The 22,433-nt window shown below is 51.2% G+C and overlaps 1 protein-coding gene across 1 annotated transcript in view; it reads right to left on the reverse strand.

Annotated features, from left to right (window-relative positions):
- CEP72 (centrosomal protein 72) overlaps positions 1-22,133 on the reverse strand; it is a gene marked incomplete at both ends in the record, with an annotated part of 38,126 nt that extends 15,993 nt beyond the window's left edge. Inside the window, 12 exon segments of the mRNA XM_082835071.1 lie at positions 306-432; positions 2,526-2,683; positions 4,545-4,637; positions 5,127-5,196; positions 5,995-6,122; positions 6,125-6,146; positions 6,150-6,171; positions 13,531-13,639; positions 16,270-16,462; positions 16,997-17,124; positions 21,627-21,886; positions 22,066-22,133. Coding sequence (XP_082691197.1) covers positions 306-432; positions 2,526-2,683; positions 4,545-4,637; positions 5,127-5,196; positions 5,995-6,122; positions 6,125-6,146; positions 6,150-6,171; positions 13,531-13,639; positions 16,270-16,462; positions 16,997-17,124; positions 21,627-21,886; positions 22,066-22,133 — 1,378 coding nt within the window.
- Between the last annotated feature and the right edge of the window lie 300 nt (positions 22,134-22,433).

Genomic DNA, 22,433 nt, shown 5'->3' on the forward strand with positions numbered 1-22,433 from the left:
AATCCCCACATTAAAACAGAGCAAGGAGAAGCAACACCCAGGAAGAGCGATGCCAACACCACTGGCTGATGACATACCTCCAGGAAGCCTGGAGCGCCAGCAGGTGGAAACGACAGCCACAGGCCGCGTGGAGTCCTCCATGTCTGCCACCTCCCGAGAACCCAGACGCTGTGAACAGGACCATCAGGACGCTCCCCGCAGCACAGTGAGGCAGTGACGCCGGTGAGGCGGCCCAGTGAGACACGGGGACCAGCGCCCCGCAGTGGGGCGCAAGCATCTGCCCGCAGAGCCCTAGGCCAGCTCGCCGAGGAACACCTCGCTGCCGTGCAGGGGGCTGCAGCCACTCCAGTGCCTGCCCACCAGGTCGAGGAGCGCCCCCTCGAGGGTGGCCTTCTTCCCGGGCGGCACGGCCAAGTGCAACTTGGGACACACCTGCACGGAAACAAACCACGAGCGTGGCTTTTTCCCTGCCTGAAACCGTGGGTACGATGCAGCACTAGGCGTGCGCGCCACGCTGATGCCCCATCCCACCACCTACAAGCACGATGGCGGTTCACACACCACAAGCCTGCAGGCGTGGCTCATGGGATCCACCTCCCCGCCCCACACGTGTGTCCACATCTGCGGGGCGGGGGACAACATCTCACACCGGGAGGAACGGCGAAACTGTCACCCTAGTGTAACAGTCAGGAGACCGGTCGGTTCCCAGGGACAGCTGTCCTGGGCCCTCCTGAACCAGCCCCAGCGATTCTGGGAGGGAGGAGAATAGTCTCGGCCTGAACGGTCACTGGAGCCCCGGAGGCCCTAAGTGCAGCGCAGCCCACGCGGGACTAGAGGGAGGGCTGGCCGGGACGGCGCAGGCACAAGGCTGCCGAGGCTCCACCCCGGGCCCAACCACGCCAGGACCGCAGAGTCACTGGCATTCACGGCAACGCTCTCTTTCCTTCCGTTTAGAAATTGTTTTACCAATTTTAAGGGATTACTGCAGAAAGCGGGGTGGCTCCTGCCCACTTTCTGAGCGCCTAGGGAACAATTCCTGGGTCCGGGGATTTGGGGAGTAAATGCCAGCAGTGCCAGAGCTGGGGACGCGCCCCGCCGCCCTTCACAGCCCGGCGCTCCCCACTGTTACACAGATAAAGGGCTTTTCTCCTCGAGGCCGTCTGGAACTCCAGCGAGACCCTGAAGGGAGTGTGGGAGCGACCTGGGCCACGTGAGCCGGGACAGCCCTTCACTCCTGGCATCACTGCGCACCCACGGGAGCCCCAGGAAACACATGCCCGCAGAGGGGACACTGCTCTGCCCGAGGTCGCACCGAGGGCGGGGCGGCCGTCTCCGGGGACCGGTCGGCGTGGGAACACTGAGGCCGGCTGCTGGCCCCAAAGAGCCGAGGCAGAGAGCACCTGTGGGCATCAGCACACATACCTCCGCCGGGAGCTGCACCTGGACGCTCAGCCGCAGGCGTGGGTGATGGAGCCGCGGTCCCCAGCGTGGTCAGGCTTCTGCCTTCCACCCGGCAGAAGGGTCGTGCCCTCTCCAAAAGGACGATCTCACCACAGGGTCAGAGTGCTCAGAGGAGGGGGCCCCGCAGGCAGCGCCCCTCCTGCAAAGTCCCAACCCCACAGCAAGGGCCAGCCCGTCAGGCGAGGCTCCGCCCGGGGTGACACCCATCTGGGGACAGGGAAGGCCCAAGCACATTCCCAACTCAAGCAAGTCCTCGTTTTCCTTCCTTCACTCAATCCAGTGAGAGACTAAAGAGGCGAACAGACAGCGGCCAGACGAGCCGTCAAACAGAGCTCGGCCCCGCGGCCTGCGGCTGGAAGCCACCCACCACCTACGACGGGCCCAGCGTCCCTGATTCTATGTCTCCAGCTCAGGACCAACCACAGGGGGCCAGGCGCTCCCCTCACCAACCTCGTGGGACGCCCCCTTCCAGCCCCAGCCCCCGGCCTTCCCGGGCCGCAGCCCCTGTCAGGGCACCTGTGCCCCTTCTCTGCTGGGACACTCTCCCCTGGCGCCCGCCTGGGAGTGACGTGGCAGGGCCAGCCCCCTGCCCCGTGAGCCCGGAGGGCAAGCCACCCACTGTCTGCTGGGTGGTCTTCACTCGTGCCCCAAACTTTGAGAATGTCTCCATCTCCAATTGGGCCAGTGACAAGGGCGACGAAGCACGGTCCACAACCGCTCTGGGTGACTCTGGGCGAGAACCTGCACTCCCAAACGAGGACGTGTCTTCGGAGAGCCAAAGGACGCACGCCCAGGACCCCCGCTCCTGAGGGCGCCATGGGTGGCTCCAGCCGGCGGGACGAGGAGGCCGCGTAAGCCAGCGCCCCCGGGAGGACACTTCCACCTCAAGGCCCTTTGCACCACGGGGAGAGGCGAGCAGCCTGGGAGCGCGCTTCTAAGAGAACGGGGCGGTGACAGCGCCGCGGAGCAGTTCACCTAAGAGCTGCGCTCACCTCGGGGTCGTGTCAGCGCTGAGGAAGGAAGACGCGGCCTGACAGAGGACGGCGGCCCCATGGCCTCCACACCTGGCTCAGCTCACGCACGCTGTGCGGCCTCTGCTGCTCGGGCCCCCAGGCCGCCGAGCGGGAACAGGGCCCCAGCTCCAGCCCTCCTCCAAGCAGCTCAGACACTCCTGGTCCGCAGGGGCCCGGAGCATCCTGCCACGCACCCTTCGCTTCCTGTGCTTTTCCGAGCGGGCAAAAGGGATTTAGCCCCTTTTGCGCCAATAAACTTGTCTTCTGAGAAGGAGGGGCTGAGCCAGGGTGGGGTCCGTGGGGTCTGCAACAGAGAAGGGGGCAGAGCCCTCACCACCAGACGCCCTGGGCTCAGGGGCCAGCACTGCAAGTTAAACAGCGGTGCGCACATGCATGCGTGTGTGTGCGTGTGAGCATGTGTGCAGGCATGTGTGTGCCTGTGTACGGATGCGCGTGCACACGCAAATACGGAAAATCCACCAAAGAGTAACAGAACTGAAGTAGTAACTTTAATAAATGAATCGACTGATTACTATATGTCCTCTCACCAGAACTATATATAACAAAGATGAGTCAAGTGGGTAACAACTTAAGATCTGGAAGTTACAGTGGATTTAACAACTTGTTCCTACCGGAGACACCGTCGACGCGTTGGATCTAAGACCCTCCCTCCCCAGCCGCTGAGCCACTTCCCGGGCACCTCGGGGCCCGGCACCCCACAGCCCAGGGCCCTCCTCCCAGGGCAGGCTCTCCTCTTGAGGCCCCTCAGCCTGACCGCCCTGGACCCTCCTGCACGTGGACTCTGCAGGCACCCAGGCTCAAATCTGCCCCACAAGGCTGCCCTCTGGCCAGGCCTCCCCTCAGGGCTCCGTGAACAGGGCCACACCCAGGGCGTCCCCAGCAAGTGCTCGTGACCTGAGCGGATGGACACCACTGTCATCTGGCGGCCCAAGCCAGAGACCACCCGGACAGCCCTCCCCCGCAGTTCCCTGTCCATCACCATACATCACCAAGTCCACCCAACCAGCGCCAGCTGGCCACCTCTGCCCCTTGCTGGGACTGGTCTGCTGTATCTACTCAGACGGACCCACTGCCCGCCCCCCACAACTCAAATGCCCACCGGCCACTCCATGCCGTCCCCTGCCCCCAGCCCGGGGACCTGGCCTCCCCCCGCCATGCGGCACTGCGCTCCCTCACCTTGACCTGCGACCTGTGCTCTTCTGTCCCCCACCTCCAGCCCAGGGCCTCCACACGAGCCCACACCCACACAGCACAGCTGAGCCTGGCCACCAGGGGCCAGCAGAGCAAGCCACACTGGGACTGGGGGCCGGCCCACAGAAGCACAGTCTGAATGCTTCAAAACCCTCCAGGACGTAGACGATGGGAGGACGCAGAAACACTTCCAGCTCACAGGCGTCTGAGACACGACGCTAAGATACGCCACGTGCACCGGACAGGATCCGGGACCCGAACACGCATCCACGCATCCCCACGCACACATACATGTGTAGATGCGTGTGTAGGGACACACGCATGAGGTCTCAGGACGTGGAGTAAATGCGGCTGGTGCCTCGATGCCACAGCCTGCTCTGCAGTGGCCACGGGGCACTGGGCAGCCACCATCACGACCCACCAAAGTCCCCACGAGCTCACCTGCACGAGCCTCAGGCAGGGGCTAGGTTCGCTCACGCTGGGAGGTTTCTGACGCCTTTTCCATATTCGTGCAAACAACACTCAATTAACTTATTTAATTTCCCTTGTCTTTCATTTTTTAAACTGTAACAGTAGCCACTGTCGTAACTGGGCCCATGTATGTATCCGGAAGAAACTGTGTGAGAGTGTGTACTCACAGACCAGGAACCTAAACCACAGGTGTTCTACAAGTGTCAATTTCCATTCATAGAGAAGATTCTTTCCTAAGACACCTTAGGGAGTCGCGCGCACACATAATGAAGAGGAACGAGGGCAAGCAGTGGGGCCGGGGCCGCCTGGACGAGAGGCAAAGCGCCGCAGGGGTGGGGGGGGCTCGCCGCGCACCGGCCCTGCATCCTCGGCTCCGCCCAGCCCCACTGGAGCTGCCCCTCCGCTTCCCGGGGCCCTTCCTCAGGGAGTCCCCACGCTGCTGCTGTGCTGACTCAGGACTCAATAGATGCCGCGACTCTGCTGCATTAAAAAACATTTTAAAAGCTTTATTTCAGGCTCCCAACAGCGTACCGTATCTGTCAAGTATACTCCTTCCGTGGGGTGAACGGGAAAAGAAGGCCGAGTGGATAACACACACCAGCCCACCCTGCTGGGAACCTGCAGCGGTCACCGCCCACAGCGCCCCAGGGGAGGGTGACCCAGCCGCACTCAGGAAAAACTGTTCGGCCGAGGAATCAAGACAGACACAACGGTCAACAGAACCCAGAGACTCCGGCCCACTGAATTAACAAGGGCGCCAAGGTTATTAAATGAAGAGAGAGACAGTCTTCTCAACAAATGGCACTGGCACAACTGGACATACGTGGGGGGACAGGCGGGCAGCCTGACCCACTATCTCACGCCACACCCCGAAATTCACTCAAAAGAGCGGCTCTCAGACCTAAGCACTGACCCCTAGCACATGGACCGGTCCGTGGGAGGAACCCTCCACAAGCAGGGGCAGCACACCGAAAAGCACGACCACGAAGGGAAACACGATGAACGGGATTTCACTGAAAAAACACTGCTCTCGGGAGCACTGCTTAGAAAACAACAGGCAAGCCACAGGGTGGGCAGAAACTTGCAGTACTATACCTGAGAAAGGGCTTGTGTTCAAACACCATGAAGAAGTCTTATGCCTCAACACCAAGAAAAGAAAAGGGGAGGGGAACAGACAGGAACAGAAACGCCACAGAAGACGTGAGCCCATGGAGAGGCTGTGGTGACTTGTTTTCAGGAGATGCTAATTAAAACCAACAAGAGATACCACCATACACCCAGGACGGGAGCCAGCGTTAGAGAGACTGACAGTCCCCGGAGCTGGCGGGGACGCCAAGGCAGAGGTGGTCCTGCAGCAGGGAAGCCCCAGCCCGCCGCGTCTTCATGGAAAGCTCTTAGGAACCCACAACTCAGAAGCAGCAGCAATGGAGCTGAAGCTCACACACACGTCCTGGCGGAAGAGCCCCAGCAAAGGGCATGAAGTTCACATGCACGTTCTCACCAACGTGCAGCTGGAGCCGGGAGTCCCCTCGTGACCGGCAGGGACTCCCTCCCTCCAGCACAGGACGCTTCCTCCCTGTCTGCTTAGACATCTCACTTCTTCCCTATCCCTGTAACTGATCTGAGGAGGGACCTGTATAAACTGCCCTGCAACATGACTACGTCCACCTCAAATACACTGACTTCTCCTTTTGTAATTCCATGATCCAAATTACTGATACTTACAAGTGCACAAGATTTCATGCAGATTCTGCATTTAAAGGTAAGTTCTCTAAGAAGGCATCAACCTCCCAGAAAGGCTGCAAGCGCTGGCCCTCTCCCTGGAGCAGCAGCCAACCTTGGAGCGCTGGAAGCTGGCCTCTTGCTCCTGCTGGCTGGAACTCGTGCTCCCAGGAGGGCTGCTCAAGCCCCACCCACACTCGGCAATGAGGTTCAGGGCCGCCTCATCATCCACGTCCATGACAAGCACTTCTTGGCCGAGGGGGCAGCTCACTTGGCTCCGGAGTGATGCAGTCTGCAAAGAAAAGCAAACCCAGTGCTGTGCTGCAGCCCACAGAGCACTCCAGCCGTACAGACCCCGGGAGGGAGACGCCTATACCGCGAGCACGGCCACAAGGTCTCCGAGGAGGAGGAGCTGGTGTCTCTACCACAGTGAAGCTGGAGCGGCTCAGCCAGGACAGCTGGTCGCCACACCAGGATTCATTCAAGGACAGAAGTCCCAAGAAGCTCCCCTGTGCTAGGATCTCCTAGCACGTCCACAGTGCCATACGTGCGATCAAGAAAGTTCAAGGAGGACTCCCCTGGGGATCAGTGGTGAAGACTCCCTGCTCCCAATGCAGGCGCGAGGGTTCGATCCCTGGTCAGGGAACTAGATTCCCCCATGCCATGTAGCGCGGCCAAAAAACAAAAAACAAACCAACAAAAAAGCAAGTTCAAGGATGTGGTGTTCCGACTTTCTATTTTCACATTAAGTGAAAACATTTCCCTACCAACTGAAATGTGAGGTTTTAGAATAGGACGTCCCTCCATACAGAGGTACATACCTCATTTCCAACAAAGGCAGCTTAAGAAATCACTCTTCAAAATAGAACTCAATCACATACTATGAATATTGATTTTATGATACCTTATCATACTTTGAGAGATCAATGAATGATATTCCTTATTTTCTCATACTGAAAGTGTTCCAGATCCCTGCAGAAAGAAGGGGACTTGGTTCTCCTTCGGGGTCTGACCACAGAAACCTGACAGTGGACACATGCAGCCTCTCTGGGTATCCATTGTCACCTCTGGATAATAGGACATTGCACCAGATCACCTAAACTCTGTGGTAGCTTAGTCTTCGGATAATCAAGGACAGGTAAACTGCAAAGCACTGCTGAAAGAAATTAAAGACGAGATAAATAAATGGAAACACACCCCACGTTCACTGATTGGAAGACTTAACACTGTTAAAATGTCAATACTACCCAAAGCAATCTACAGAATCAGTGCAATCCTATCAAAATCCCAAGGACATTTTTTGCAGAAACAGAAAAACCCATCCTAAAATGCGTCTGGAATCTCAAGGGACTCCAGATAGCCAAAACAACATTGAAAAAGAGCAAGCAGTAGAGCTAGACTCAGATATGGCAGAAATGCCGGATGAAGTCCGACTCCCATTTAAAACAACTATGAGTAACAATGCTAAAAGATCGAATGGAAAAAAGAGACAACATTAAAGAACGGATGGGAATGTAAACAGAGAGATGGAAATTCTAAGAAAGAAGCAAACAGAAGCGTTAGAGTCAAAAACACTGTAACAGAAAAGAACGCCTCTGATGAGCTCTAGACTGGGCATGGCTGAGGACAGGATCTCGCAACTTGAGAATACATCGATAGAAACCTCCAGAACTGAAAAGCGAAGATTAAAGAAGACTGAAAAAAAACCAGAACAGAATACCCAAGAATCGTGGGACAACTACAAAAGGTGTAACATACACATCTGAGAATACCAGAAGGAGGAGAGGGGAACCAAAAAAATATTTGAAGATGACTTAAAATTTCCTTCAATTAATGTCAGACACCAAATCACAGAACCAGGAAGCTCAGAGAACAGTGGCAGAGTAAATGCCAAAAAAATTACAGCGAGGAATGTATTCTACTGGAGAAAACCTAAGACAAAGAAAAAATCTTGAAATAGGCCAGAGGGGAAAACCATGCAAGCAAAAATAGAGTGAAAGACTCAGTATGGAGACAAAAAAACTACCAACCTAGACTTCTGTATCCTGCAAAATTATCCTTCAAAAGTGAAGGAGAGGGCTTCCCTGGTGGCGCAGTGCTTGAGAGTCCGCCTGCCGATGCAGGGGACGCGGGTTCGTGCCCCGGTCCGGGAAGATCCCACATGCCACGGAGCAGCTGGGACCGTGAGCCATGGCTCCTGAGCCTGCACGTCCGGAGCCTGTGCTCGGCAACGGGAGAGGCCACAGCGGTGAGAGGCCCGCGTACTGCCAAAAAAAAAAAAAAAAAGTGAAGGAGAAATAAAGACTTTCTCAGATAAACAAAAACTGAGGGGATCTGTTGCCAGTAGACCTGCCTGGTAAGAAACATTAAAAGAAGTTCTTTAGAGAGAAAAAGAATGACACAGGTCAGAAACTCAAATCAGAGAAGGAATAAGTGAAGGCAGAATAAAAACTTCTATTTTTCTTACAATCTAACAGGCAACAGTTTGTTTGAGATAATAGCAACAATGTACTCAATACGTTATGTTCAGGTATTACACGCAGGGTTATAGTTTGGGTATAAATGAAATGAATGACAGCAATGATACAAGGGACAGGAGGGAGGAATTAGGAATATTTTGTTATTATAAGGTACTCGCACGACCTGTGAAGTGGTATAGTGTCTGAAAGTGGTCTTGGAGTACTTGTCAATGTACATAGGCAGACCCTGGAGATATTGAGGGTTCAGCTCTAGACCACCACAATAAAGCAAATATTGCAATAAAACAAGTCACACCATTTTCTTGGTTTCCCAGTGCATCTAAAAGTTATGTTTCCACTGTACTGTAGTCTATTAAGTGAGCAATAGCACTATGTTAACAAACAATGTACATACCTTAATTTAAAAATGTTTTATTGCTAAAAAATGCTCACCATCATCTGAGCCTGCAGCAAGTCATACCAGCAGCATCAGAGATCACCGATCACAGATCACCACAATATAAAAAGATGAAGAAGCGTGAAATATTGCAGGAATTACCAAAATGCGACACAGAGACATGAAGTGAGCGAATACCACTGGAAGAACAGCACCAAGAGATTTGCCTGACGCGGGGCTGCCACAACCCGCAGCCTGTAAAAACACGATATCCGCAAAGCACAATAAAGCAAAGCGCAAAAAGCGAGGTCTGCCTGTCCTGTGCACTCCAGAGCAGCCACTAAAAGTGAAAGCATAACTGATATGCCAAGGAAAGAAAATGGAATCATAAAGTGATCATTTAAAATCACAAAAGGAAGGAAGCGATCAGAAGAAGGGCAACAAGTAGAAACAGCGAACATGCAGCTATTAATCCAACTGTATCAATAACCACTTTAAACATCAATGGTCTAAATGTACCAAGTGAAAGGCAGAGATTGTCAGCGGGGATCAAAATAAAAGGCCCAACTACATGTTACCTAAAGAAACCCACTTTAAATATAAAGACACATAGATTAAAAGTAAACGGATAGAGAAAAATAGACCATGCTGACACCAATCAAAAGAAAGCAGAAGTAGCTACACTACTTTCAGACAGAGCTGACTTCGGAGCAGGGAGAGTGATCTGGGATAAAGAGGGGCATGACGTGAGGACAACTGGCCGGTTCTCCAAGAAGACATAACAGCCCCTGACGTGTCTGCGCCTAATAAGACAGCATCAGACTATGCGGTGCAAAAACTGATAGAACTCAAGGAGAAATGGATGGATCCACTTCCACACCTCTCCTTCAGAAAGGGGTAGGTCCAGCAGTCAGAAAGTCACTAAGGACACAGCTGAACTCAGCACCACCCATCACCTGGATGCAGTGACATCCACCTCATCCAAACAACAGGATACACATTCCCCCCAAGCTCACGTGGAACATTCACCAAGACAGAGTCGTTCTGGGCCCTAAAACACACTTTTACATACTTAAAAGAAAATAAATCCTATGATATTTGTTCTCAGGACACAGTGGAATTAAACTAGTAATAAAATAAATAACAGAAAGATAACTGGGCAATCTCAAAAAAACTTGGAGATTAAACAACGTATTTCCAAATAACACAAGTCAAAGAAATCTCAGAAGTATTTTGAACTACAATATTTCAAAATAAAAATATTTTGAACTAAATTAAAAAGAAAATACATCTTATCAAAATTTGTGGGATGCAGTGAAAGCAATGCGTAGAAGGAAATTTGTAACACTGAATGTATATATTAGAACGAAGTAAGCTCCCAAATCAATGATCTAAGCTTCTAGCTTAGGAAACTAAGAAAATAACAAATTAAATCCAAAGCAGGAGGAAGAAAAGAAATAATAAAGTTAGGGCAAAAATCAATGAAACTGAAAATGGGAAAAAATAAAAAATAAAAATCAACCAATCCAAAAGCTAGTTCTTTAAAAAGATCAACAAAATGGAAAAACCTCTATGCCACCAGGTTACCTAAGGAAAAAATGACGCAAATTACTAATATCAGAATTAAAAGAAGGAGCACAGCAGGAACTGTTCCATGGACAACAAGAAGATAACAGAGGAACACTATGACACTCTACGCCCACAAATGTGATAACCTAGATGAAATGGAATGGTTCCTGGAAAGACACAATCTACCAAAACCGACACCAGGAAAAATGGATAATCTGAACAGACTGGTATTTATTACAGACTTGAATCAATAATTGATAGCCTCCTAAACACCAGGTCCAGATGGGTTCATTGGTGAATTTAAGGAAGAAATTATACCAATTCTCTACAATCTTTTCCATAAGACAGAAGCAGAAACAGAGGGAATACACCCTAACTCATTCTATGAGGACAGCATTATCTTAATACCAGAACCAGCAAAGACAATACAAGGAAACTATAGACCAGTTATCTCCCATGAACACGGATGCAAAAATCCCCAACAAAGTATCAGCAAATTGAGTCTACACCACAGCCAAGTGGGATTCACTCCAGGTATGCACAGCTGGTTCAATACTTGAAAAAAATCAGTGTAATCCATCACATCAACGGGCTCAAGAAGAAAAGTCATATGACCATATCAGTAGATGCAGAAAAAGCATTTGACAAAATCCAATACCCATTCATGATAAAAGTGGTCAGTAAACTAGGAATCAAAGGGAACCTCCTCGACCTGATAAAGAACACCTATGAAAGCCCACAGCTAACAGCACAGCTGGTGGTGAGAAACCAGCTGCTATCCTGCTGAGATCAGGAACAAGGCAAGGATGTCCCCTCTACCCACTGCTTTTTAACATTGTACCGGAAGTCCAAGCTAACACAATAAGACAAGAAAAGGAAATAAAAGGTATACAGATTGGGAAGGAAGATATAAAACTATCTTTGTTCACAGATGACATACCAACCATCTATGTAGAAAATCTCAAAGAATCGACCAAAAAACAAACAAAAACTCCAGGAACTAATAAGTGACTATAGCAAGATTGTAAAATTCAAGATGTATGGGTCACATTGTGTCCCCTAAAAAAGAGATGCCAAAGTCCCAACACCTCATACTTCAGAATGCGACCTTATTTGGAAATAGGGTCTTTACAGAGGTAATCGAGTTAAAATGAGGAAATTATGGGGAGCCCTAACCAATACGACTGGTGTCCTCATAAAAAGGGGAAATTTGGACACAGGACAGGCAAGCACAACGTGGAGTTCTGTGAAAAGTCACAGAGAGAAGACAGCCATAGGAAGAAACGGATTGGAGGGAGGCATCTACAAGCCAAGGAACACCGACGATTGCCAGCAAAGTACCCGGAGCTGGAGTCATAGAATGGATTCTCTCCCAGAGCCTCCAGAAGGAAGCAACCCTGCCAACACCTTGATTTCAGACTTGTAGCCTAAGAACTGTGAGACAGTAAGTTTCTGTTATTTTAAGCCACCCTGTTCGTGGTACTTTGTTACCATCAGCTGTACACAAGTCAAATACCTGCAATGAACAACTGGAATTTGAAATTAAAAAACCTAAACTAGCCTCAAAAGAACAACATGCTAAGGTATAAATCTAACAAAATATGTACAACATCTATATCAGGAAAATCACCAACCTCTGATAAATGAAATCAAAGAAGAACTGAATAAATGGAGATATATTCCATGTTCATGGATAAGACCCAATAGTGTCAAGATGTCAGTTTCTTCCCAACTCAATCTGTAATTCAATGCAATCCCAATCAAAATCCCAGCAAGGTAGTTTGTGGATATTGACAAACTAATTCTAAAATTTATACGGAAAGGAAAAAGACCCAGAACTGGCAACTCAATATTAAAGGAGGCCAAAGTCAGAGGACTGACACCACGTGACTCACAAAACTCATGCAACTGTGGACGGGGCTAGAAAGCTCTGTGGGGTCTCTTTCATAAGAGAACACCAATTCCATTCATGAGGGCTCCACCTTCAGGACCTAATCACCTCTCATGGGCCCTATCTCCTAAACCCATCATGCTGGGGTTAGGATTTCAGCATACGAATCTGGGGTACACAATACACAGACCATTCCGCAGGGTACCACGTGCAGCTGTCTACGCAGCAAGTAGTCTGATTTGAAATAGGGAAGTGAGGGGAGGGGAGCTCCAAGGGAGGCATCTGAGGGAAGAGGAGATTCTAGAGATTTGAAACTGATCTTAGAACAGAAGTTGGCAAAGTATGGCCCACAGGTCAAATCTGACCCACTGCCTGTGTTTGTAAATAAAGTTTTATTGGAACACAATCATTAGTTTATGTATCACCTATAGCTGCTTTCATACTACAAAGGCAGGGTTTAGAAACTGAAGCACAGATCATATGGTCCACAGAGCTGAAAATATTCTCCCCAGCCCTTTACAAATAAAGTCGGCTGACCTCTACATTAGAGAAATTTACAGATGAGCTAAGGCATACAGTGCAAGAGAAAGAAAACTATTAAAAGCCTCAAACAAATCAAAATGGTGTACAAGAAGGAGTATATAATCCTCGTACATCACAAGCAAGGTAAACACCACTGACTGACTTCTACCCTTTAGAATCAACCACACACATGAAGACTGTATGCCTTCAGAGCACATTTAAACACTACCCACCCCGACAATCTAAAGTTAGACATAAAGATGCAGACGGCAGGAGCTGGGAGGTGGTGAGAAGCCGGGCACAGGCTCCCACAGCCCAGCCAAAGCAGAGCGGGAGCCCTGGTCACAGAGCACTGAAAGAGAACGCGGGAAGGAGCAGAGCCAAGCACTAACACCACCAGGGTGGGGAGGGGAGGCTCCGGCAGCTGTCAGATCTGCTCAAAGTGCTCACATCCAGAAATAGCCAAGATCTGCGTTGTTTAGAGATCAGAAAGTAACTGAAACAGAACCTGGAAGCAGAAACAATTACAGAAGGGAAAGAGGCTGCCTCTGAGGAGCGGGCCAGGAGTAGAGAGAAAGGGCTGCTGCTTCTCACCGCAGGTCTTTTGTGCCACATATTTTACATCCATCACTTTAATAACCATTTTAAATATTTTTAAAAATGCCATATAGAAAATGTGGACGACAGGAAGAGAGGCTGTCCCACAGTCTCCTTGATCCCCAGCTGGTATCCAGCGTTTCTCCCCACGCTCCCCTGGATGTCTGTCCTCTAGGTGGTAATCAGCACTTTAGTTAATACCACTCCTGTTCATACCTTTCGACTCTGAAAACGGCTGGGAAGCTCTGCTTTGAGTCCAGCGATTCCTCCGAAGCCAAATGCAGCCGGGATGCTCTCCGCTCACTCTCCCTCACAGGGCGGTCATGTAGGGAGGAGATGCCGCAGAGGAACTAGCAGGCCACGAGGCAGGTGGCAGGGCCCAAAACCAAACCCCGCGGTGTGCCTGCCGGCCTCCCCTCAGGACTAAAGGTGCCCCCTCGCCCAGCCAGCCACACATGGCGTGTGACCAGGACTGCCATCCCTTGTTCTGGGGACCTTCCCTCCCCTTAGGGCTGACCCCACCACGGCATCCCCCAGATCACTGGGCAGACCCGGAAAACAAGGCTGTGCTCCGGGGGCTACATCTGGTTTCCCAGCAATGCTGAGCACTGATTCCCAGAGGGCCGGCAGCTCGCACCAGGCTTGCACCTCAGATGCCCCGGAGGCAAGAAAGGAAACACACACGCAAGTTCTCCCGCAGGCTCGTCCTTCTCATCTCCTCTTAACGCACATCCTGGGTGCTGGGCGAGGTTCCCAACCACACTGACAACCCTAGCAAGTGTCCACGGGCGAGAAGCCTGAACACACTGGAGAGAAGACGCCCTGGCCATGTGTTGGCGCCCAGGGTTTACATCCTCAGATCCTTGGGACCAGAACAGGAGACAGAGCCAAGTTTAAACTGCCCCCGCGTGTGCCCTGGGCCCAAGAAGACCCCACTCGTCCACAACTGCACCTCCTCAGAAGCACCCGAGGGGGGCTCCCCTCCCGAACGCCGGAGCTCGGCCCTCGGGATGGCTGCCGCAGAGCTCCTAGGGAGCACTGAGCCCAAGGCACCCCGGGAGGTGCACCAGCTCAGGGAGCAACGAGGGAACGAGGAGGTGCCCAGTACCCACCTCCACAGGTGTGGCCACCGCACAGCAGCCCCTCTGTCCTCTCAGGGACGCCATCCACCACACGCCAGCCTGGGGCCTCCCGTCTCCGGGCCTGGACGCTGCCGTCGTGCCGACAACACGTGACTCTACTTGCCCAGCCTGAACTTCGCTTCCGCGTCAGTTCCACGTCCCTTACTCTGAGCATCCTTCTCTGGACGGTTCCACTCTAAATTCAAACTCAGTATGACTAAAATCAGATGCAAACCCACCTTGCCCCCCAGACCGCATGTTCTCCTCACTGCGGCACTCTCCCAGACCCCGGCCCAGGGCGCCCCAGATCACTCTGGCGGCACCCTGCTGGGAGAGAGGGCCTCCGAGCGTCCCCCACTCCCGCACTGACTGGCCCCAGTTATGCTCCCGCCTCACGTCTGAAAGCACCTTTCACGTGTGGGAAGGCTCTCACAACCCCTTCGCTATACGAGCAGTCCAAGACTGAATTTACAACTTTCATCACAAACGGAAACAAATGATTTAAGACTGAAGACTGCAAAAACTTTCCATAAGGATTGTCACGCTTCTGAAAAAGAGTCAAATTCAATTGTTCACAGGACACATAATAGTCAAATAAAAGTTAGAACACAAGCACTTAATCCTCCCAAATATCTAAAAATTAACATTAAATGTTGAAATTCTAAGTAGGTTTGAAACTAAACAGCATGCCTCTGAGGGTCAGTGCCCCTAGGCCCAGGCAGGCACAGCCTAAGGGTGCGGCCAGGCTCCCCAGAGCTCACGGCCCGCCAGGACCGGGGTCCAGGAGGTAAGCCAACGCACGCGCGCAGCTGGGGTGTTCACGAGACAAGCTGTGTGCGGCTGAAGGTGCCGCCGGTGGGGTGTCTACAGGCCCTGGTAGACCCCGAAAGGACAAGAGCCATGGTCTGCCCACCATGGAGCCCAGCATTTACCTGACAGATGCTGCCATGATGTGGGTCTCATTTTGGTTTGGGTAGCTCAGTGCCTGGGAGGTGGAGACGCCCCGAAAGCCCCCCAGCCTCCCCAGGCAGTCAAGGGCCCTCAGGACGGAGAACACGCCATGATCACTGGGGGCACAGAAGGACCACCCTCCTCCAATCAGACACCGCTGCACCACTAATCAGCACTTCACACAGGAGGACCCAGGTCTGAGACTCAAAGCCCCTCCTTCCCCAGGGTTTCCACGGCCAGCATGCCCTCGGGCTCACGCTCCAGCTCTCTCCCCGGGAAGCACGACATGGGGGCGGGCATTAGCAGTGCCCTGACCACACTGCTCACAGCAAAGTGGCTCCTGAGAGCCGGGACAGTGGGTGGGAAGGCGCTGTGGCTTCCCCAAGCACAACCCTCCTGACTGGGCACGGCTGGCGGGCACCCTGGTCGCTCGGCCTGTGGGCCTGAGAGATCCGGTTCTTTTAAGGCTACGGGCCACTGAGCCAAGGTGGTGACTGCGTCTGCCAACAGGACCTCACACTCTCGTGCCTGTCACCTGGGGAGGGCGTGGCACGATGAACTTCTCGCCCGTGTCCTCCCAGGTGGACGTAAAACCAGGTTGAACCCAGGTGTCCAGCTGAGCCTGAGATGATGCCCAGGAGACCATGCCAGGAAACAGGGCACCAGGAACAGCCAGAAAGCAGAGCCAGCCCATGCCTGTGCCCGTGGCCCAGCAGCCATCTGTGGCCGCAAGGAAGGGGCTCCCTGCCACCCTCCAGGCAGCTCTCCTGTGAGAGGACGAAATCAGCTTCCCTTTCCAGAAGGGTCAACAGCGCCATCACCCCAAGAACACGAGACACCCATCGGGCAGCACCAAGCGAGGCCCGGAGTGCGGCCGGCCCACCCAGCGGCCGCAGCCGCGGGAGCATGCGCACCACGAAGAGGCGGTAGTCAGCCTTGCTCTCCACCACAGGGTGCAGCCGGAAGTCCACTTCCGCGAGCTCCGTTAAGCAGTGGAGCCGGAAGACCTCCGCCAGCGAGGAGATGCGGCTGTGGTAGACGCTGAGACGCTCCAGCGCCGCCAGGTACTCCATGCCCTGCCAGGACAAACACGGCAAGACAGCCATTAACACGAACCAGCCCCCCACCTCACAGACGCGCTCGAAACGCACACGCAGCATCACCGGGAGAGCAAGGGGGGAAGGTACTGCTCAGCTGGGAGTCCTGCGCCCCCACGGGGAGACGGCCGCGCGTGCCGACCGCGGGGAGAGGACGGCCGACGCCTGCTGTGTGGATGACGAGAACGCCAGCTGATAAAGGACGAAGGGTGACTGGCGCGCACACATTCGTCTTTCGGGCCTGATCTTATTTCCCTTACAGATACAACCATCTTCATCAGAGAGCTATGACTTCTCGTTAAAGTAGTTCGAAGACATAATGTGATGCATAAGAAATCCAGCTCACAGCGAACACAAGAAAATCAGCACAAGACTTACAATCACCGTGAAGTGTATGGCTTACAAGTACTAGAAGCAGAGTCATGAAACAGACTGCCTTATTTACCATAAATGTACTACCCACTGCTCTTGACAGCAATACATTTTCTTTCTAGAAACAAACCTAAAACTTACCTCTAGACTAACCAAGGAGTTTCGTGAGAGATCTAGAGATTTTAGACCTGTTAAATTCATCAAAGAATTTCCTAGGTGAGTAATCTTTTCTTGGTAAGTTCCAGGAATAGATAATGACCGAAGTTCAGCTAAGAATAGAAAATTAAGAGATTTTAACTTTATTATTTTATTGAAAATAAATTACTGCAATAATTTATTCTCCCTCCAAAACCCTCTCACCAGGAAACCCTCCTCAGGGGGTTCCCACTTCCACACCTGACTGCTCAGCCCCATTGCCTGTGGGCCTCTGTGCAGGGATCACAATCTGAAACCCACTCGGTAGCTGACCTGACCACCCGTGCTGTTACAGGTGAGGGCCAGCTGCACACGAGGTGCACCGAACACCTCTACGTGGCACACCCAGTAAGCAGCTGTTAGACAAACATCACTACGAAAGTAAGCTTCTGTAATGAAAAAGACACTGTGTCTGGATACACCAGTATCTTCCCAGGAACTTTTGTTCTAAAACACATCTTGATTACATATGAAACTGGTTTTTGGGCTTCCAGTTCCAGACAAGACAGAGGAGACATATTTCACCCTATTCCTCCCCATTTATTAGACCTAAAAACCCTGGACAAGAACACGGGAAGCAACTCTGAAGCGTGGCGACTCTGAAGCGTGGCGACTCTGAAGCGTGGGGACTGTCTAGGGACCTGAAGAAAATGGTCGAGCACTGAGGGTTGGTTTTGTTCTGTCTCCTGTACATCCCGATCTGAGTGCAAGAGAAGCTGGCCACCCAGAAACACCCATGGACACCTACCAAAAGATACGGGTAAGCCTGCTGTCCGTGGTCAAAGGACCAGGAGGGGTGGCCTTGCAGGACAGACTCCTGACAACCTCAGCCCCACTCCAGCCCAACGCCAAGAAAAAAAAAAATGTACCTCGTATACCTGGCCTCACACGGTGGCCAGCACCAGGACAGTGTGAGTGGACGTGACTACTGCCCTGGACTGGCTGTAACGAGGCATCTGCAGATGCTACGTGTGTGACAGGGGCCTGGCCACCACCTCAGCAACAAGGCAGCACCCAGGCAGTGCCAGTACTGAGTAACAAGATTTAAATAGGAAGCAGAGTCCCAATCAAAATGACCAATCAAAAATGATCAAGAACTAGGAAAATCTCAATCTGAATGAGAGAAAACAATCAATAGATACCAATAATGAGATGACAGAAATTAGAATTATCTAACAAGGATCTTAAAGCAACTGATATACAGATACTTCAATGAGCAATTATGAACATGAATGAAGAAAATAGCGGTTCTTGGCAAAGAAACAGAAGATGTAAAGAAGAAACAAACAAATTTCCGAAATGAAAAATATAATAACTGAAAGAAACAAACAAAAAACCATGGGAGCAGCTCAATAACAGAATGGAGATGACAGAGGAAAAAATTCAAAGAGAGAAAATGCAAAGATAAACTGAACAAAATTGTCCTATCTGACCACCAGAAAGAAAACAGACTTTAAAAAAATGAACAGAGCCTCAGGGGCCTGTGGAAGAAGAAAAAGCAATCTAACATTCATGTCATTGGGGTCCCAGTGGAGATCCAATCAGAGTTTCAAGAAGAAAAGAAAAACAGTATGGCTAAAAATAAAAAATTTTAAGTTAAAGAAATAATGGCTGAAAACTTCCCAAATTTGGCAAAACACATAAACCTACACATTCAAGAAGTTGAGAAAACCCCAAACAGAATAAAGGCAAAAACTGACACATCAGAATCAAACTTCTGAACACTAAAGACAAGGAAAGAATCTTGAGAGCAACCAGAGAGAGAGGCATTACCCAGAAGGAGAAACAACTCCCATGGCAGGGAGTTACTCCTCAGAAACCATGGTGCTGAAACAAAGGAAGTGCTCTCACATTTTTCCATTGCTGAAAGAAGAGAACTTTAAACTCAGAAATCTATATCCACCAAAAACAGCCTTCAGGACTAAAGGTGAAATATAGATATTCTCAAATGAAGAAACACTAAGAGAATCTGTCACCAGCACACCTCCCTAAGATAACTGCTAAAGAAAGATCTTCAAACATTAAGGAAAGATAAAAGAAGGAAACCTGGGACATCAGGAATGAAGAAAGAATAATGAAACAGGTAAACATGCGGGTCAGTGTTTCCTCCTAAGCTATTTAAACTGTTGGCTGACTATAAAAAGAAAACGTCATATCACTACTGTGGTTCTCAGGTATGCCGGGGAAATGTCTAGACAACTAAATTATAAAGTGGGAAGATAATGAAACCTAAATGGTGGTAAAGTTTCTATATTCACCTGACGTGATAAACCGTTCACACAAGTAGACTGTGCTAAGTCACATACTGTGTACTGTAATCTGTAGAGCAACCACTAACAAAGCTATACAAAGAGATATGCTCAGAAATACAATCGGCAAATCAAACGGAACACTAAAAATACTCAAGCAAACCGCAGGGAGGCAGGAAATTGGAAACAAAAGAAGAAAAAACAAAGGGAACAGAAACAAAATAAATGGCTCACTTAAGCTCTGCTGTATTAACGCAGTAAATGTAAATGGTCTAAATACACTATAAAAGATAGGGATTGGCACTGTAGATTAAAAATGATATACAGTATACACTGTCTACAAGAAACTCATTTCAAATATTATGATATAGGTAGGTTTAAAGGTGAAATAGCACATAGATGGGTAAAGACATACCCTGCAAACACCAAACCAAAGAAAGCTGGAGTGGCTACACTAATATCAGATAAAGTGGATATCTCACTGTAGAAAATTATCAGGGATAAGGAGGAATAATACTACATATGCTACAAGGGTCACCCCAACAAGAAGACATAAAAATTGTAAATATGTATGCACCAAATAGCACAGCTTTGGTGCATACATATTTAGGATCTTTAAGTGAAAAGAGAAATAGATACATCCACAATTAGAGTCAGGGGTCTCAATACCCCTCTTCTGGTAATTAAGAGAATCACTAGACAGAAAATCAGCAAGGATACAAAAGAACTGAACAACGTCACAAGTCAACGAGATCAAATTGACATTTATATTAACACTCCAGTCAATGACAGAGTACACATTCTTTCCAAGTGCACTTGGAACATTATAGACCAGATCTTGGGCCATAAAACAAACTTCAAATTTAAAACAATTAAGATCATACAGAGTATGTTTTCTGACCATAATGGAATCACACCAGAATCAATAACAAAAAGAAAAAAATACCAAACAAACTAGGAAAACCTCCAATCACACAAAAATGAAAAGAACACACTTCTGAACAATCCATAGGTCAAAGAGGAACTCAAGGGAAATACACAAACACAGTGAACTAGATGAAAATGAAAATACAACATAACAAAACTTGTGGATTCAGCTAAAGTTGTGCTTAGAGGGAAACTTATAGCACTAAAATGTTTATATTATATTAAAAAAGGTCTCAAATCAGAAATCTAAACTTTCATTCAAGAATCAAGAAAAAGAAGAGCAAAATAAATGCAAAGCAGCAGAAAGAAGAAAATTATACAGAATCAATGAAATTTGAAACCAGAAAACCAATGGAGAAAAAAGTTGGCTCATTGAAAAGATTAATGAAATCCATAAGCCTCCAGAAAGACCAAGAAAGAGAAGACAGAGATGACCACTAACATGGACCGGAAGAAGGGTATCACTACAGACCCCAGAGACATTAATAGGCTAATAAGGAAATACCACAAACTCTACACACATAAATTTAACAACTTAGATGAAATGAACCAGTTTCGCAAAACCCCAGACAACTATAACTCACCTAAGATGAAGGTGACGATACAAACAGTTCTATAATGACTCGAGAAACTGAATTTGTCATTTAAAAGCTTCAAATACAGAAATTTCCAGGCCCATAAGGTCACTGGAGAACTCCATCAAACAAAGAAGAATCGGCACCAATTTCACACACTCTCTTCTGGAAAACAGAAGAAGGGGCAATTTACCTACTATTTCATGAGTTGGGCATTACGTGGACGACAAAACTAGACAAGAACAGGAAAACAGAAGACTAGCGAGCCGCATCCCGCAGGACATGGGCCCACAGGTGCTCAGCACAGGAGGAGCAGGGGCCGGGACACCCTGGCGTCCTACTAAAGGAGGCGCGCTCCTCCTCCAGACACGAAGGCGCTCCAGGCTTTTTCAGAAAATCCGCCGAACGCACCTTGTTAACGGGGAAAGCAAGCCCAGGTGGCCTCATCGGTCAAGGCGAAAAGCACTGGCGCAAGGGCTCAGCAAACCCGGCTCGGAAGAGCTCCCCGCGGGCGGTCCGCGAGGGCGAGCTCGGCCCCACCTCTCCGGGGACTCAGCGCGGAACCCCTGCCCCTCCCCCACCCTCCCCCACTTCGGGCCCCCCAGGCCTGCCCCGCACACCCCCGCTGCTCCGGGCTCCCCACCCGCTCCCGGCCTGCCCCGCAGCCCACCCCTCACCCCCGCCCCCCCCAGGCCTGCGACCGTTCGGGAACCGCGGTCGCGTTTCGGCACCTCTGGCCCGACCGGTCCGCCGACACCTCGGCGGGAAGCTCGCGCCCCCGGCCAGCGCCGCCCACGCGGCCGCCGCCCGCCGCCCGCCGCGCACCCAGGCCGCGGTGAGGCGCCAGCCCGGTCTTCCCCCGGATCTTCTCTTCACACCGAAGCAGCCGCCCCGCCGGCGCCGTTCTTTCAAACGGCGCACACCTGTCCGCGCCTGCGCGCTGCGGCTGCCGACGGCCGAGGCGCGGGGCCAGGATCCAGGGTGGGACCGGGGGCGGGGCCAGGGGGCGGATCGAGGCCGAGGGGGCGGGGAGGGGCGGGGCCAAGGACCTCTGCGGGGTGTGGGGTGTGAGCAAGTGGACGAAGCTGCCGGGAGGAAGCGTTAGGGGAAGTCGGTGCCCGCCCCAGGGCTTACCTGGGAACTCGACGCACTTGGAGACCTCGCATCACCTGGGCACCTGCCCCACCTGGGGACCCTACCCACCCCAAGATTCGCCTGCGTCCTGGGCTGCGGGCGCCCCAGGTTCTGCGCGAGGGCTCCTCACGTGGGCTCGCAGTGCTCTCCCGCCACGGTCAGGTGACTCAGCGGCAGCGGGTCCTGCTCTGCCCCCATCCTCAGTTTCTAGGTAATGAAATCTGGGGTCTGGCCTTGAGACTCATCAGCTGACCGAGGGGTTCACGGCGTGTCCGGCTTACTGGGCCCTTTGTGGAGCACCTTTAGGGAAGACTTCCCTTACAGTCTGGATCTGCCCCAGCCAGCGCGAGCCCTGGGGGTGCCCCCTCCCTCCCGGGTCACCCCAGAGGGTGCCCCTACTGCCTCTCACCCCAGATTTGACTGGCCTGTGGCAACATCCCCTGGCATGTCACAGCCTGGGTGGTGGCATAGGGGGGTGTAGGTGGGCTTGTAGGGCCA

Source organism: Leucopleurus acutus (assembly GCF_964270905.1).
Source record: "Leucopleurus acutus genome assembly, chromosome: 3".
Lineage (NCBI taxonomy): Eukaryota > Metazoa > Chordata > Mammalia > Artiodactyla > Delphinidae > Leucopleurus > Leucopleurus acutus.